The sequence below is a fragment of the Dreissena polymorpha genome, chromosome 16 (assembly GCF_020536995.1).
Source record: "Dreissena polymorpha isolate Duluth1 chromosome 16, UMN_Dpol_1.0, whole genome shotgun sequence".
NCBI classification, from domain to species: Eukaryota; Metazoa; Mollusca; class Bivalvia; order Myida; family Dreissenidae; genus Dreissena; species Dreissena polymorpha.
Genome location: NC_068370.1, coordinates 21,093,916 through 21,110,616, shown reverse-complemented (window position 1 = coordinate 21,110,616; position 16,701 = coordinate 21,093,916). Strand labels below are relative to the sequence as shown.

General features: G+C 35.8%; 2 protein-coding genes across 12 annotated transcripts in view; one reads left to right on the top strand and one right to left on the bottom strand.

The window, feature by feature from the left end:
- Window positions 1-9,238, bottom strand: part of LOC127861948 (uncharacterized) — a 28,464-nt gene extending 19,226 nt beyond the window's left edge. Inside the window, exons 1-4 of one of the 6 annotated variants that reach the window (XM_052400721.1) lie at window positions 8,404-8,421; window positions 7,670-7,754; window positions 2,087-2,152; window positions 1,881-1,988 (exon numbers count right to left, since the gene is read on the bottom strand). In XM_052400721.1, the coding sequence (XP_052256681.1) occupies window positions 1,881-1,988; window positions 2,087-2,142 (164 nt within the window). In that variant the 5' untranslated portion in view covers window positions 2,143-2,152; window positions 7,670-7,754; window positions 8,404-8,421. Of the gene's footprint in view, window positions 1-1,880; window positions 1,989-2,086; window positions 2,153-7,651; window positions 7,812-8,225; window positions 8,298-8,403; window positions 8,422-9,114 lie in introns of those variants that run through there. The other 5 variants (XM_052400719.1, XM_052400718.1, XM_052400716.1 and 2 more) reach the window with 5 other exon arrangements.
- The window catches only part of LOC127861939 (uncharacterized), an 80,926-nt gene continuing 71,785 nt past the window's right edge, over window positions 7,561-16,701 (top strand). For 3 of the 6 annotated variants that reach the window (XM_052400688.1, XM_052400692.1, XM_052400695.1), the window contains exon 1: window positions 7,561-7,895. The gene's annotated coding sequence lies outside the window, so the exon portion shown is untranslated. Of the gene's footprint in view, window positions 7,896-9,874; window positions 9,956-10,692; window positions 11,023-16,701 lie in introns of all 6 variants that reach the window. The other 3 variants (XM_052400690.1, XM_052400691.1, XM_052400689.1) reach the window with 3 other exon arrangements.

The following is a 16,701-nucleotide window of genomic DNA, read 5'->3' as shown; positions in this document are numbered from 1 at the left end:
GAGTGCACGGGCGAGAGATATCTCTTCAGGCGCGCCCTCTGGCCCAGCCGACACGCTCTACTCAACATGTTTAAGTCTTGTACATATGGGAAAAATGTTAACTAATCACATTTAATTACAACAATATTTACACCTATAGGGGTTGCACTGTGGGTAAATTTGCCCACGTGCGCACTTACTGCGTCTTCCGATCCTGCGTGGAAGTATGTTGTCTGTGTGCTTTTCCCCTATCTTCGTCGTTGTTGCTGATTACAGCTTAAGAGAAGGAAAGCGAGGGTCTCGCGGAACCCTGGGTTTTGTTACCTAGAGCGCTATTTGGTTGTAAAAGAAGGCTTAGAGCTTATCTATAGTGGTCGAAAGGGGCCAAGTGACATATGTATGGGGGGGGGGGACGTACCCTTCCGTCGTTTTAGTATTATTAGTCTTTATCTATTTATTTATTGGTGTAATTTTCCTGTATATCATAAAGCGCAGACGAGGAAACCGCGAACGTTCGTTATAGACAGCTCCCTCATCTTTGCCTTGTTTATAGTATTGTTTATTTATGTATTGACGTCAACAAGGTGTTATTGGACACTGTGTCGTACGGCTTTTTTTGGATCAGAGTTTATTTACAGGTCCTACCGGCCTCTTCACGAGGTCTTTGAGGTTCGACCTGTACGGCTTTTACAGTATGTTGTGTATATACCATACTCGCTATAACGTTTACAAATGGCAGGTTGGACATAATTCGTTTTCTTTACACTCATGATCGCGTTAAACGTTAATTATACACATTTTCATTCGCAATTTATTTACAGAATCACGACAAATGTCAAATACAATACAGAAAATGCATAGTTGTTTCATTGATCTATAAACATATAATGGATTGAATATAACTGATTTAAAATTAACGTTTTCAAACTATTATTAAATCTTTTTCCCAGAATATGCTGTCCTATTTATAGCTGAGCTTCCTTTACCTTTATCAATGATAATCAGCGAGGTATGCCGATTAGAAAAATCGAGCTATCTCAATCGGATTGGCTCGGTCTTTTACAGGTCGCCATTGTGAAGATTTTTTCATGGTATGATAACTAAGACGAGCTGCTTCGCAGCATCGTCAAAAACACTAAAAACGTTATGAAAACGAAGCGTACTCACGCAAAAAATTATAGCTGCATCCCGGCGCGACGGGTATAAGTATTTGGATCTATCAGGGAGAAAAATGTATTGTGTTACTTAAAACGTCTATCGGCGCTATCCAAAATCTGACTTTTAATAGTTGAAAGGTTCAAAGTATGACGTTGGCATTTGTGGAGAAAGAGTAAATGTAAAACCATAGCATACTAGATTGGCGTTGTTCTTACGAAGACAGCGTCCAAAAAAAAGGGTGCAAACTTTAAGGCGACTGCTATCGATGAGTTCACAATAAAATTGCGAGCTCGGGGAAATAACGACATCATGGCTAGAACGCCATAGGATCGCCCCAAGGACAGCATACACGAAGTAGTGAGAGAGCAGTTTTACAGTCGTACTAGTCACCGCTAAAACGGAGACAATATGTGCATTGACACCCTGAAACTCTGGGGCAACACTACTACGATCCATGTGCGTCTAAGGGGTTCTTGTCATTACCCTGTAGCGTTCTAATTGTAAACCCCACGGTCGCAGTAGAGTCTTAAAAGTGCATGCGTTTGCATTTAAATGTAGTTTGAAGAAAAAACGCACCACATTCTTATTGTAGACAATTTGTGTTTTCAAAAAAAAGATATAGTTTCGTCGCAAGTCCAGTGTGACGGGGTTATTAGATAGTGTCACCAAGAAAAAAAGAAACTCTAAAACGTAATATCATCATCAAAATAAAACATGTGCATCCGAGCACAGTATGTACATACTCGTGAAATATTGTCGCTAGGACGATCAGATGCTTCCGTTGTAGACGATTTTCAAACGGGTGTACGTATTGTAGCATCTCCTTAACATGCCTCATAGTATGATAATGCCTACAATTATAAACAATCTAGGATTAAAATATGCTATAAGGTTTTTATAATAACTTTTAAGCATGTTTATTGCAATATTACATCATGAGTTTGCCTACCTTTGTGGCTCTGAATAGTGCTCAATAATCTGTGTCCATATTCTGGCTAGTGTCATAGTGTATACTCTGAAAACAAACGTTTTATATTCAATTTGTTATTTAATAAGAAGATTACTAAACGAGATTATAAAAATGATGAACGAATTCTGCACAGAGATCTGGGCGTAAACGTTTTGTTTAATGAACACCAATATAAGGAGCAAACAAGTAATCTAGTGTATACTAAATACAACATGGACTAAAACACAAGTACAGTAAATATGAATATAGGATAAATGAACAATGGAGATCAAGAGTGTAAATAAAACGGCTAATGTTGTACCATCCCTTTTTAAAACGTCCCCCAAAATGGCTAAAATGGTAACAGAAAGGTAGAAAAGGCAAAACATTTTGCAAACGTGGTTCAAATCGCCTCACGTGTGACTAAAACTGCCCCATGGTTAAACGGCCGTATATATTGGTTCAAAAGCCACAACAATGCACAAATCAAAATTAGTTGTGTTGTGTGATATACATATCATGTCAGGAGCCGAATGCAATCTCTCCATTTGATCTTTAAATATTTCACAGGTGACCTATTGAATTTTGTATAGACGATCTCTTTTGCAGATGACACAACCTACTGGCAACTGGGTTGCTCCAGTCGAGTTGTATACTAATCTATGGTTTTAATATATAAAATAAACATTGATCTGTGTTGGCATTTTTTTCCAATTAATTATCACAATTGTGTCATTTGTGCCTGTAAATTAGATATGTATGTACTTTAAGTCAAAGTTTTATCCTCACTAATGGTTGCATCAGATGGCAAAAAAATTTGTCTTCATATTTGTACTTTGTATGTAATATATCAAAGTCCTGTTATAACCAAATGAGTAAAACGATAACTAGTTTTATCTCATCATAGGAAGTTTTTAGATCGTCTTTCTGTATACCATGGCATGTGAGTATTGAACATTGTATATTGTGATCACTCTTGAGGGCATTGGCAAATTTTATTGAAAATTGCTGAGAACAATTTACATTTATTTTTCTTTATGATAATAACATTATATTGAGAATCATGTACTCACATAGGAATCAAACCTATTCAAATTGCCAAACAATGTCAATGCTACTTTAATAATTAATTATAAATTGTAAGCCTTCCCTGATGACCAGTTATCACGTACATTCGTCCAGTTTAATCCATTATAACAACTAACCTGTTACGCCCGACCGATCACCAAATGCAATACACATTACATTTTCCTTTTAATCCCCGCCGAAATTTCGAAAGAGGATGTAATAATAGTCTCCGTCCGTCTGTCCATCCTTCCGTCCGAAACTTTGTCCAAAGCATAACTCCAAATCTATTCAATTGATTTACTTTAAACTTAGAATATAAACAGATAGCAACTAGGAGAATGTCAGTGACGAACAACCATAACTCTATCTACCTTAGTTTTTGAATTATCTCCCTTTATATAATTTCAAAGTAATTTTTTGTCCGGAGCATAACTCTAAATCAACTGAAGGGATTTAATTGAAACTTGAAATATAAACAGATGGCAAGTAGGAGAAGTGCAGTGACTAAGAACCATAACTATATCTACCTTAGTTTTTGCATTATCTCCCTCTATCTAATTTTACAATAATATTTCAATCTGAACACTAAAGTATTCACTGTAAAATGAATAGATGAGTTTAAGGAAAAATACAGTGATTAAGAACAGTAACTGTTTATGGTCTTCTTTTTTAATTACCTCCCTTTCTTTCATTTCCATATATTTTATTCTCAACAGCATAACTCCAACACTTTATAACTAATTGATCCTTGAAATATAAATAGATGACACAGGTGCCATGTTTTACAAATATTTTTCTACTCTCTAAAATAAATGTTCTCATACAAGCACATTTGGGCGGGGACGGACATGGCTCTTGAATATTTTGTATTTGACGGTCAAATTGTTGCTGTTGAATAAATATCGATGATATATCTTTGCTTTCAAATATCACTCATTAGCAAATAAGAACCCAATACGATATATATATATATATATATATATATATATATATATATATATATATATAAACGATAGGTTTGAGTTGTACAGAATGTTAAATTAAACTAATGGGCCTCAATCAAAACACACAGATGCATTATTTACCTAACATGTTTACATCAACACTTTAAGATGTGTAGCATGATAGCTGTATCAAATTTTGAATAAGATTCTTAGCAAACGCTCATTGCAATATGGTGATGCAATAACTGATAACCGATTTAAAGCGTGCCAGTGAAAATTATGTGTACATAGATTAAGACACACCAGAATTTCACTATTTCGTCCATTAGGGCATTTGACAAGGGCGAAAATGTATAGTCCGTCTGATAGTAAGCAGCCTTGGGCTTGGATTAAACATTTTAGCGCAGACTTGGGTATATTTCTAATAAACGAAAGCACTCGTCTTTATTTCTTGAAAATTACAAAGCATTACAAAGAATATAATTTCATGATGGAAATTCCCTATACAAAACTTTTTTTGACACCATATACAAATTCAAAATATACAACAAGGGCTGTTTGCAAAACATGCATGCCCCCCATATGGGCTGTCAGTTGTAGTGGCAGCCATTGTGTGAACACGTTTTTTGTCACTGTGACATTGACCTTTGACCTAGTGACCTGAAAATCAATAGGGGTCATCTGCCAGTCATGATCAATGTACCTATGAAGTTTCATGATCCTAGGCCTAATTATTCTTGAGTTATCATCAGGAAACCATTTTACTGTTTCGAGTCACTGTGACCTTGACCTTTGACCTAGTGACCTGAAAATCAATAGAGGTCATCTGCCAGTCATGATCAATGTACCTATGAAGTTTCATGATCCAAGGCGTAAGCATTCTTGAGTTATCATCCGGAAACCATTTAACTGTTTTGAGTCACTGTGACCTTGACCTTTGACCTAGTGACCTGAAAATCAATAGGGGTCATCTGCCAGTCATGATCAATGTACCTATGAAATTTCATGATCCTAGGCGTAAGCATTCTTGAGTTATCACCCGGAAACCATTTTACTATTTCGAGTCACTGTGACCTTGACCTTTGACCTAGTGACCTGAAAATCAATAGGGGTCATCTTCCAGTCATTTTTAATGTACCTATGAAATTTCATGATCCTAGGCCTAAGCATTCTTGAGTTATCATCCGGAAACCATTTTACTGTTTTGAGTCACTGTGACCTTGACCTTTGACCTAGTGACCTGAAAATCAATAGGGGTCATCTGCCAGTCATGATCAATGTACCTATGAAATTTCATGATCCTAGGCGTAAGCATTCTTGAGTTATCATCCGGAAACCATTTAACTATTTCGAGTCACTGTGACCTTGACCTTTGACCTAGTGACCTGAAAATCAATAGAGGTAATCTTCCAGTCATGTTCAATATACCTATGAAATTTCATGATCCTAGGCCTAAGCATTCTTGAGTTATCATCTGGAAACCATTTTACTATTTCAAGTCACTGTGACCTTGACCTTTGACCTAGTGACCTGAAAATCAATAGGGGTCATCTGCCAGTCATGATCAATGTACCTATGAACTTTCATGATTCTAGGCCTAAGCGTTCTTCAGTTATCATCCGGAAACCATCTGGTGGACGGACCGACGGACCGACCGACGGACCGACCGACATGTGCAAAACAATATACCCCCTCTTCTTCGAAGGGGGGCATAATAAGATAATTGATGAAAATAAATAAAAAATAAATCCGCCAGCAATACTTTTTACTCACGAATTAGGTAGTCATAAAGACAGCCCTGTTGACCCGTACTTTATTGTTTATGCATTACTTGTTACCCAAGCAGTTCACACGGTGTCAACAACTCTGACCTGAACATAGGTATAGTTTGAGCACTAATGAGCTTTTTCGGCGTAGCTGTTATACCCAGCTTTTCACCTTAAATGACTTTAACATAACGCCAGCAGACACGCATGAATATTTTCGAATATTTCATTGGCTGATTCGAGATAAAACCTCTGAAATTTGGCTACATCACTGTGTCTGTGCTCAGGGCAAACGATGTAGCACTGTTCATTGTAAGGAATTCCGGACTACTCTCTGTATGTTCAAACGGCACAAATTGTGCTCCAGTTACAAATACACGTTAAAATCCATTTCGCAGAATTTCAGGGTCAGTAATCGTTCACTAAATCCGGGGAATATATAATTGACTATCGATACACATAGTTTTGCTTTAAAGATGAGAAAACAAACATTACCGAAATAGTATAGTGTCACGACAAGAGGAAAAACGTTTAATTTTCCAACCACAAATGTTTGCCGTATTCAGTAAGCACGTCTGTAAATCGTTCCTGAACGCCTGGATAGGCTGCCCATATTTACAATAATTAATTCATATGTATAGCCCACTCAGCCTGTGCATCTCTCACTCTGGTCGGGAGATACATAATAAGACCATAACACGTTGAGTGATTTTATAGCGAACAGCATCGTCTCTGACCAGACTGCTCAAGTGCACATGTTGGGCTTAAGCTACACAATATTGTTGTTCGCTTATAATTTGATTGAACAATGAGGACATTAAAAACATATTTGTTTGTGTACTCAGGGTGCAGAATCAACAGGATTTTCAGGGGTTTATACACGGATGTAATCACACCGTAAAGAACTTTATTTTTGCAAATATCTCAAGTTATTAAAATATATTAGCAAAAATATTTAGTGCATAAACGAAAGTTTTTCTTGCAGTTTGTGTCGATATTTTAAGGTATAAGAATCAATCCTTGAAAACGTCTGAAATCGTTGACAAAATTTCACATTGCGTGAAAAATAACTGTGTACGGTAAATGCAGTAAAAAGGGAATTTTTGAACAAGAACACGTGCTTATTTAATAACATTATTCTGATGTATTTCACATTGCCGTCAGCAGCATAAAAATCCGTCTTGTATGCACTGGTTGAAATTCGTGAGAAAACTTGTTTAAACCATTTATGCCTAGCGTCTAGAAAAAAGGCCTTGGCAAACAGCGTAGACCCAGATGAGACGCCGCATCATGCGGCGTCTCATCAGTGTCTGCGCTGTTTGCTTAAAGGAATTTCTGTAAGAAATATTCTAAATATAGAAAAAAATATACTAAACATCCCTAATTTTGGAAATAAATTGATCCAATTTAGAAGGATGGGCGAGTCCACTAGGCATATATGGGTTAAAAAAGATCTTTGAAATAAAGCACCATTTACCGTCGTGTTAAAGCCATTAAAGTTAAAAGGTGGAACCCCCAAAAAGTCACGTGATCCTGCACCCTGGTACTGCGGCCGTCTTAATAATTTTGAGTGAATATTAAGTCTGGATTACCTGCCCCTTTGAATACAAAGATTATAATAGAAGCTGGGAACCAGATTAGGGAATATTTACTTGAGGCCGTTTTTACCTACGGCCGTTTTGACTCGCTCCGAATGTTTACTAAACAGGATAATGAACTTAGAACCGTGTCAAGTGTGTTTTCAATCTTTAAATTAAACTTCATAATATGTATGTCGAACTTCCTACCTGCATACATATAAATACCTGATCTAGTCGATTCCAATAAACGTGGTCGTAGTTAAACATAAACAGTTGACGGATGGTCCCCTACGTGATATAGGACTGTTGCCTGTAGATTAAAAGTTACGGTCACATGATCGGTTGGATGGTTGAGTTGAGTTGTTGCGATAAAAGTTGACGTGAAGTGTGTTTTTATTGAACTGTCAGAACTGATTGGTGTAACCATTGCCGGTATCATGTTTACATGAAGGTAAATTAGCAATAAACACTCTGAAGTGTTATTTTAAGTATTAACACAGCATTGAATCGTATGAATCTATGATTGATGCGGCTGATAAAAAATCTGGTTAAGGACATATTCCTTTCTGAAATGGTCAGAAGTGGGTGGGGTAATGTATAAGAATAATTCCTTATGTAAGCATTCTATATTAAGTTTGTAAAAATATGCACAATTAAAATAGCATATACTTCAGTGATACATGAACCAGTTCTAATGAATTATTTCAAAAAGAGTAAATAATCACATATTTTTACCTAGCTAAAGAAACTTCAGCATACAGTTTATATAGTATTGACATACCTGTACGCTGAAGCTAACCCGGTATCGAAAGTCAACCAGAGTCGTAACATATTTATATCACGCTATAAATCAAAGAAAGCTCATTTTCTTGGATACATTTCTACATATATTGGTGAATGAATATAAATTGCTGCATCCAGGAATATTTTAAGGTTCAAATGTTTCAAATGCATCTTACAATAGATGAAAATAACTCTCATCAGTCTGAAATTCACAATTTCGACGCCATTGTCGCTTTGTCACGTGACGAATTTTCATTTGGATACTTTGGGATCGACCTTGACATTTAATGCTGAAATTGTAAACATTACTTTCGTTTTCTGAAATCTATTATTTGTGATTAACAACTTACGTCTGGTGGATTATAAGACTGATTTCATTGTGAATCAGGTAGTTTTATATAATATTTACTTTGACTTTGTATTGACCATACAATTTGTTTACAAAATAAGCCAGAATAATTAAAATACCGGGAAATGTCATTCTGAATTTGAAAACACTTGAGCACATGGTTTGTTACTAAAAATAGAAATAACGTCATTTGACCGTGGAATCTCGGGAGATTCGCATGTCAAGAAAGTCTGTCACATCGCTGTTTTTCTCAATATGTAAGAGCAGAATAGATACATTTTAAATGTTTAAGATACTATTTTGTGAAAGAATATATCAGTTAAATGTGAAAAATGTCAATCTTTCCAATCAAGTGGTTGATTTGGGCCAACAACTGCATTTAAAAGCTGTTTTGGACCGGTCTTTGTTAACTGTCAACTTTTCGGGAATTTCTGGTTAACTTTCCTAATGGGGTTGGTCCATAACTATAAAGTCACGCCAGTCAAAAAATCATAAAAAGCGACATTTAAAAGTTATGGTAGCAAAAACTTATTTTTACCTTAGAAACCTCATTCTTCTTGGGCGACCAAAGTCCTTATTTTCTTATTTTTCATAAATCCACTGTTACCAGCTGAAACATACACCACTGTAGAGCAAAGTGTTATAGTATTATTAAATATAACACACTAGAAACACTGAAAAAAAAGCATCTTTTTTGTCAGAAAAAATGTAAACAAATGGAGTCTAACAATAGTAACAAAAAAGTATGGTTGACCAGAAACGATAAATATACATTTAATTGAAACCTTTTGAAAATGTGTAAAACATCACTTTAATAAACACATTTATATATCATTATTTATATATAATTAATATACACTATAAAATAAAAGAGATTTTATTAAAATGATTTCAATGTTTCTGTATCTTTCATTTTTTGTGTGTGTAAATTATCATAAACAAATGGAGTCCAAAAATAGTAAGAAAAAAGTATGGTTGACCAGAAACGATAAATATACATTTAATTGAAACCTTTTGAAAATGTGTAAAACATCACTTTAATAAACACATTTATGTATCATAATTTATATATAATTAATATACACTATAAAATAAAAGAGATTTTATTAAAATGATTTCAATGTTTCTGTATCTTTCTTTTTTTGTGTGTGTAAATTATCATTTCTGGCCCACCATACTTGTTCAAGTGTACTATTTTTTGACTCCAGTTGTTTACTTTTTTTCTCACAAATAAGATGTTTTTTTTCAGTCTTTCTAGTGTGTTATATTTAATAATACTCTAACACTTTGTTCTACAGTGGTGTATGTTTCAACTGGTAACAGTGGATTTATGAAGAAAATAAGGACTTTGGTCGCCCAAGAAGAAAGTGTTTTTTAAGGTAAAAATATGTGATTATTAACTCTTTTTGAAAGATTTCATTAGAACTGGTTCATGTATTACTGAAGTATATGCTATTTTAATCGTGCATATTGTTCCAAACTTAATATAGAATGCTTATATAAGGAATTATTCTTTAAAATTACCCCACCCACTTCTGACCATTTCAGAAAGTGATATGTCCTTAACATCCAGTATCCTCGGGATGCTCGAGTAGGCTAGTCAATAAAGCCGTAAATAGCATCAAACCTCGAACTAATTGCAAAAGAAATGTTTTTTGCATTTTGATTAAGGATAGTATCTAAATAACCACAGGAAAAAAGTTGCAGTCTGAAATATGGTGGGAAATGTCGAAAAATTGTGTTTTAGTAGACCCACCATCACAATTTCATTTGTAACTAAAAAAATACAACATCTGTTCATATTACAAGCATTCACCACAATCACTATATTCAAAAACATTTTTGAACATATTGTGTTATGCAAAATGCTTTTTTGAAACAGTTTATATTATAAAGGATCAATATTTACAGAAGAAATAGTATGTTTTATAAGGATCGAGTCAAAATACCCCACCCACTACTTTTAGCATTGAACATTTTTCATTTCAACATCTATTCCAGGTCTTTACGAGGCAATTACACTCTTATTGTTCGTTTAATCCTATGGTGTTGGTGCTCACTAGAATCGTCTCATGGTGTAGTTTGGTAAAGCGTTCAGGTTTATACACGTTTTCAGTGTCAGAAGACATATCATCCATTTCGTGTTCTTCTATGATACGGGAATTTGAACAGCTCGTTCCCCGACATTCTCCACATCCCAATGAACAATCTAGCCCATGTTTTCTACAAGAACATCGTTTTGAATCGCAATAAGATTTGCAATTGCATCTGACAACATTGAACAAATATTCCGGGGCAGGCGGGAGTTGTGTTTTGATTGGCACTAAAACTCCATCAGAAACCTCCCAGCCCCATTCTTCCGGTTGGAGAATAGCAGTTGATGTCAAGTTTTGTACCTGGAAGTACACGCGAAGCGAGTGGAATATTGCTGCAGAAGATGTTGGAGGTAAGCTTTGAACTTGAACAACAGTGGTACTTCGCATAACTTGCGAAGAAAAACGTTTGAAACGTTCAGCGGTAAGAGTGCTATTTAAATCACCCTCAAGAACCGATAATACTGCCTTTTCTCCAAGTTCTATTATTTCCTCCTTCGTTCGGCTGACGACGAAACGTGATGCAATTTCCTGAAAGGTTTTATTCTTTCGAAAAATTTTGAGTGCTGATGTCTGCCCTACGCCGAATATCTGTGAGGTAGTGTCGCAACCTGTTAACGCGTGTAAAAAGGGTAGCAAACTGCATATTTGCCATGTCAATATAGTTTGGGTTTTATGCATGTCCCACACTTTTAGGGATTTCATTGAAGTACTGTGTTTGTCTGATCTGAAATAAACATGTTTTGATTTATCACTGACATGATAACACAACAGCACAAGAAGGTCTGTATCCTCACCGATCACAAAAACGTCCATTTCATCAGCTACCTCTACAGCGGTTTCAACGATAAGCCTGTCAGCATCCGCTGGTGCATATCTGACATTAACGTTCTTTTCTAACAAATACTTGCCAAGTAATGTAATGAACGCTTGCTTATTAGCCACATTTTTTAGAAAGGATTCCTTCTTCGATCTAAATGGAGTATTGAATGTTAAGTTCACATTGGTGTCAATTGTGCCTCTACTTTGACGATGGTGTGTTATATCCTTTGTTGATGGTCCGTTAGAATACCCATCGAAAACCACAGTAGTGAATTGATGTGGATATCTCTGTGAAATATGGTTGAAGTATTTTTCGCAAATCGACGTGAACGTACTATTTTTAGACTAAGGGATCTTCTGCAGAAGAGAGCTGCCGTCTAAAACATACGACACATTGGGATCATCTGTAGTTCCTGATGGTTCTGTTGTTTTGGAATAATCGCCCAATTTCCAAATGGCATCAGCCAGCATGGACTTCTGAGGGACACGAGGTAATCCATTATTGTCAAACAATGAAGAAGGGATACTGCATAGCTCGTGTTTGAATATTGATGACAGATCTTCCACATATCTATCAGCCACTGCAGTTTTTCTTTGAAAAAGAAGCTGAGAATCTATTTGTATTGTGCCATCGCTGACCTTTATAGACATTTTATCACGCATCATTATTGCTTGTTTTGATCTTTTGAAGGAATAAGTCAGCACTGTTTTTCCTGTCATATTGCTAACGATGTCTTGCCCTATCCTATTTGCAGTTTCAACGTTCACTCTTCCATCAGCTGTAATACCAGTTTTCATGTTTCTTAAGTTTGAGTCAGATTCATCAAACGGTGAATGATCATTCAGAAAGCATACTATTTCTTTAGAATCCCTTTCATCTCTGGTGGACCTTGACTTTCCCTCTTCTTTATGTTGATCACTAGTCTCATAGTCAGTCTTCGAGAATTGCTGCATTGCATTGTTCATTTCGGCGTTTGCTGGCATTGACATAACCCACAACGCTCTTTGTTGTTCTGTCATACCCCGTCCTCTTGTTCAGCCTCCTGAGGTTTTCAATGATTTCATTAACACTTGTTCTATTGTTAGATCTGTTGACAAACCAGCCCAATATCTGTCACTACGTCTAATGCAATGGAATCCATTGAGAAATTGCTGATAAACCTCAGGATTCACCTCTTCCAGTTTCATCATTTTCTGTAGGTAAATATGTGCCGATTTTAAATACAAATGATGGCCCGAGGCTGCAAAATATGGCAACATTTCCTTCAGTGTTTTGAGATGACATAATCCAATCTCCTGTCCTTTCGGCTTTTATGAATTGTTGCAAGATAGAAACCATATCCATGTATTGGAACCACAATGCTGTTGTCTTGTTGTGCTTCAATTTCATCCTGACAACCATCAAGTTCTCCTGAATCTCTTTGAAACTATCACTTTTGCACACATCGTCTTTAGATATTTAATGATTTTGAAGTTTATCATACAGATCATCCAGATGGTCTAGTATTTCGGCTTTGTGAGATACGCCTGGTAACTCGGAAAGGATAAGATTTGTATCCGAATTTATTGGTTGTTCCTCATCACATCTCTTTGTTTTATTAATCTTCAGTTGATTTGGGAAAATTGTAATTTCATCAGATGATTTTCTCTCTATAGGTAAGTCTACTCCAAATGATTTTGAAATTAGTAGCGCATGAAGTGCATTGTCGACAAGAAAGTGTCCCCTGGCTGCTCTACTAACACTCTAACAGCCTTTCCCGTCATCAATTGGGTGACAGCATTTCCAGCATAAACAGTTTGTAATACTTCTTGTAGCCCTGAGCCGGACATTAAATGACCGATACAGCCGAGAAAACTCATCTGGGTGTTAAACGCTCCCAACCTTAGAACTACGATCTTCAATCTACTTTTGCTGTCAACGCATTCTATTATGCTGGTTGCCTTTTGAAATAATGGTTGGTCAAAAGTGAGTACTGGAGTAACATTGTACATGTTGTACCTATGAGCTTGATCTGTGACGAAATGTAAAGTAGAATGTATGCATGATACATCACTTGCATCCATGTCAATCATAGGCAGGAAAGTGATACTTGCTTTCCCGGGGTATGTGCAATTTCCAGGTCGGTCAAACAAGTGCATAAAACCAGACCAACTAGGTCTTGATGGTTTCAAAGTCCAAATAACTTTTGAAAATGCATCAAATTGTCCATGATGATCATGACTGGCACTTTTTAATTCGAGAGTTTTTAAGTCCTGAAATTGCATTTTTTCAAGTTCATTATTTTCAGGGACTTAGAAATATTTTATGTCAATTTTTCCCAGCCTCTTTAATTCTTCTAAAGATATATCTTATCTTGGAATCGGCATACACAGCTTTGATCCTGGCGTGGTGCAGGCTATGATACCCATCCCGTGAAAAGTACCACTGCCATCTAATGTTGCTGTGTTATGGTCCACATTATCTGCAACAAATTGGAGGAATTTCCCAGGAAAGTACGTTGGTATGCTCGTATTAATAGAGGCTGCCGCAGAGGATGCAAATTTTTTTACTTCAGAATATGATGCACAAAATCCTAGATTATACAACAGGTCAACCAAGTACCGTGAAGCGAAATGATGGTGCAGTTGAACTGCTAATCCTAATTGTAAAGGAGCAATAATAGTCCGTGGTCTACATGCCTGCATTACAGCTTGTCTTATTGACGATAACTTCATCTCAACTTCTTTTCCACATAAAATTGTACTCGGGAAAAGGCGGAGACTTTCCGGAACAAAATTCTTGTTTTCTTCAGAAGAAGCTACAGGGCCCTCAATCCATTTTAGGGGAAGCGGGTCGCTACCCATAGCAGGGGGAATTTTCGCGGCGTTTCCCTTTTGGAGGGAATTTTTACTTACTCTCTAATTATAACATTTGTACATGTTTGCACTAGAATTGAGATATAATAATCATGAGACACATCTATCTACAAAAAATTATTTATTTTTTTTAAGGGGGAATTTTTCCCCCATAAAGGGGAAAAAAGTATAATTTTCAGGGGGGGAATGCGGCTGAATTTCGGCCGTGGATTTGACCGATTGAGGGCCCTGAGCTATAGCTGAAAATGTTGGATAAAATTTCTTGTTTGGTTGTACAAGATCAATGTCATCTTTGATAATTTTAGCTGCAGCCATTAGCACCTTTTGTCTTTTCGATTGCTCTGAAACTTGGGATCCTGATTTTGCTGTTTCATATAAAATTTCAGCTGCAGTTTGTTTAAGCGTTTAAGTGTCCTCTTTTCCAGTTATAGTATTTATTGATAGCCTTTCCCCAAAATGGTAAATCAATTTCTTCTTTAAATGTTTACTTGAATAGGCTCTTTCTCCACATTGCTCTTCCATAACACTAACAAGATCACCAAGCGAAAATACACATCCAACATTTTCCTCTATAAAGGAAACAACTGTTTTAAAACCCTCATCCGTATCTATACAGTCTGGTCTACCTGCAAACTTTTTACTTGGACTTGCCTCGCAATCTGCCAACTGTTTAGGAATAGCGCGGTTAGTTCTGAAATTTACATTACAGTTCTGATGATACAATGCATCTGCTGCTGGTCGGTCAATCACTGATGCAATTCTGTGCAGTATTTCCTTTGACCACTCATCATCTCTTTCAGCACATTTTTCCTTTATTTTATTTTGAAAGTCAATGGTGCGAACAGCATAAACATCAATGCTTCTTTTTTTGTTTGTGATTTTTGCATCTTTCCCACAAAACAGACATTTGTTCTTAAAATCAAATGAATAGGACGACCTTGTTGATGCAGAAGTTTTATTATTAGTTGGATCTTGTTGTTTTACATTTCGTGTATGAATGTATTGTCTACGGCACTCCGTATGTACGACACACCCTTCACTAACATTAACGTTACATTCTTTTCTTCTTAAACAGGCTTGGTTTACACTTGTAGCTCCTTTTTCTCCAAGTTTTACAGTTGATGCTCCATCCAAAGGCAGGTCACAAATAGCGCAATTGGGAATCTCCATCTGAAATGTAAAATTTGTATTTGTGTAATAACAGATTCATCTAAAAGCAGTTTGTACACATATCCACATATTTACACGTGTTTCAATTGTCAATGAAATTCTTTCAGTTGCAGCAATATTGTTTGCTCAATAATGAAGAAATTTGTGATAATCACCAAATTCTCATATGACATTATGTTCTTAAGTGCTCCCTATTGACAAATTGTTTTCAAATGTTGTATGGTACTTGGCGAATACAATTTTCTGCAGGGTAAAAAAAAATTAAATCACTTAAACTGTTTTTTAAAAACTCACTTGTATTTCCTTTGATTTAGAAATCCATGACTTGAAGAGCAATGAAAACACACACAAACCAGGAATGCCATCTACCTGTAAAGGATAAATTAACACAAAATGAATAAATAAAGCTGAAAAAATAAAAACATCTTTATACCAAATAATCGTTATTTTATGTACCTTATGGTACTTCGACGCTTCCGTACTTTTTTGCTGCAACAAAAAATCCGTATGATGTCATTGATTTAAGCGAACATATTTTCTTTAATAAAACACAGTTTACCTCGCATTTAAATTTTTTTATACTACAAATGTTTCCTTTTATACTATATGCAAGCAAGATTCATTTTAATTATGGTTTTATATGTATATTTGTCTTTGTCATAAAATCAATATCGGCGAAAAAGGTCAATGTCATTGAACGTATATTTGCGATTTTAGAGCAAATAATGTTGATAAAACACAAACTATAGTGTTTAATCAATGGAAAATGTGCAAATATTACTCACTTGTCCGTTTTTCTGACATCTTTCTGAGATATTATCGTAATAACGTATCGCAGTATTTGCTCACATCTTTAGTTTACATTTGCGGCGCGTGCAAACTATAACGGAGGTTGACGAGTTCTCTATGGTGTAAAATAAGTGTCATAAATTGTTGGGTATTTTTTACCCGATATTCACCAAATATAATAGCTAATATCTCATTTAGTCCAACGTTCTCAATTTGCAACTTTTTCATAGTTCATAATACATAGGTAAGCTATCGTTAGAGGCCAATATTAATTCTTTTGCAATTAGTTCGAGGTATAGTTGTAGATTGACTAGCCAAGAGTGCCCTATTAAGTATTTTGACGCCTCTAAGCAGTCTGTTGAAGTTTTGTTGTGCTAACAAGGGATATAGATAAT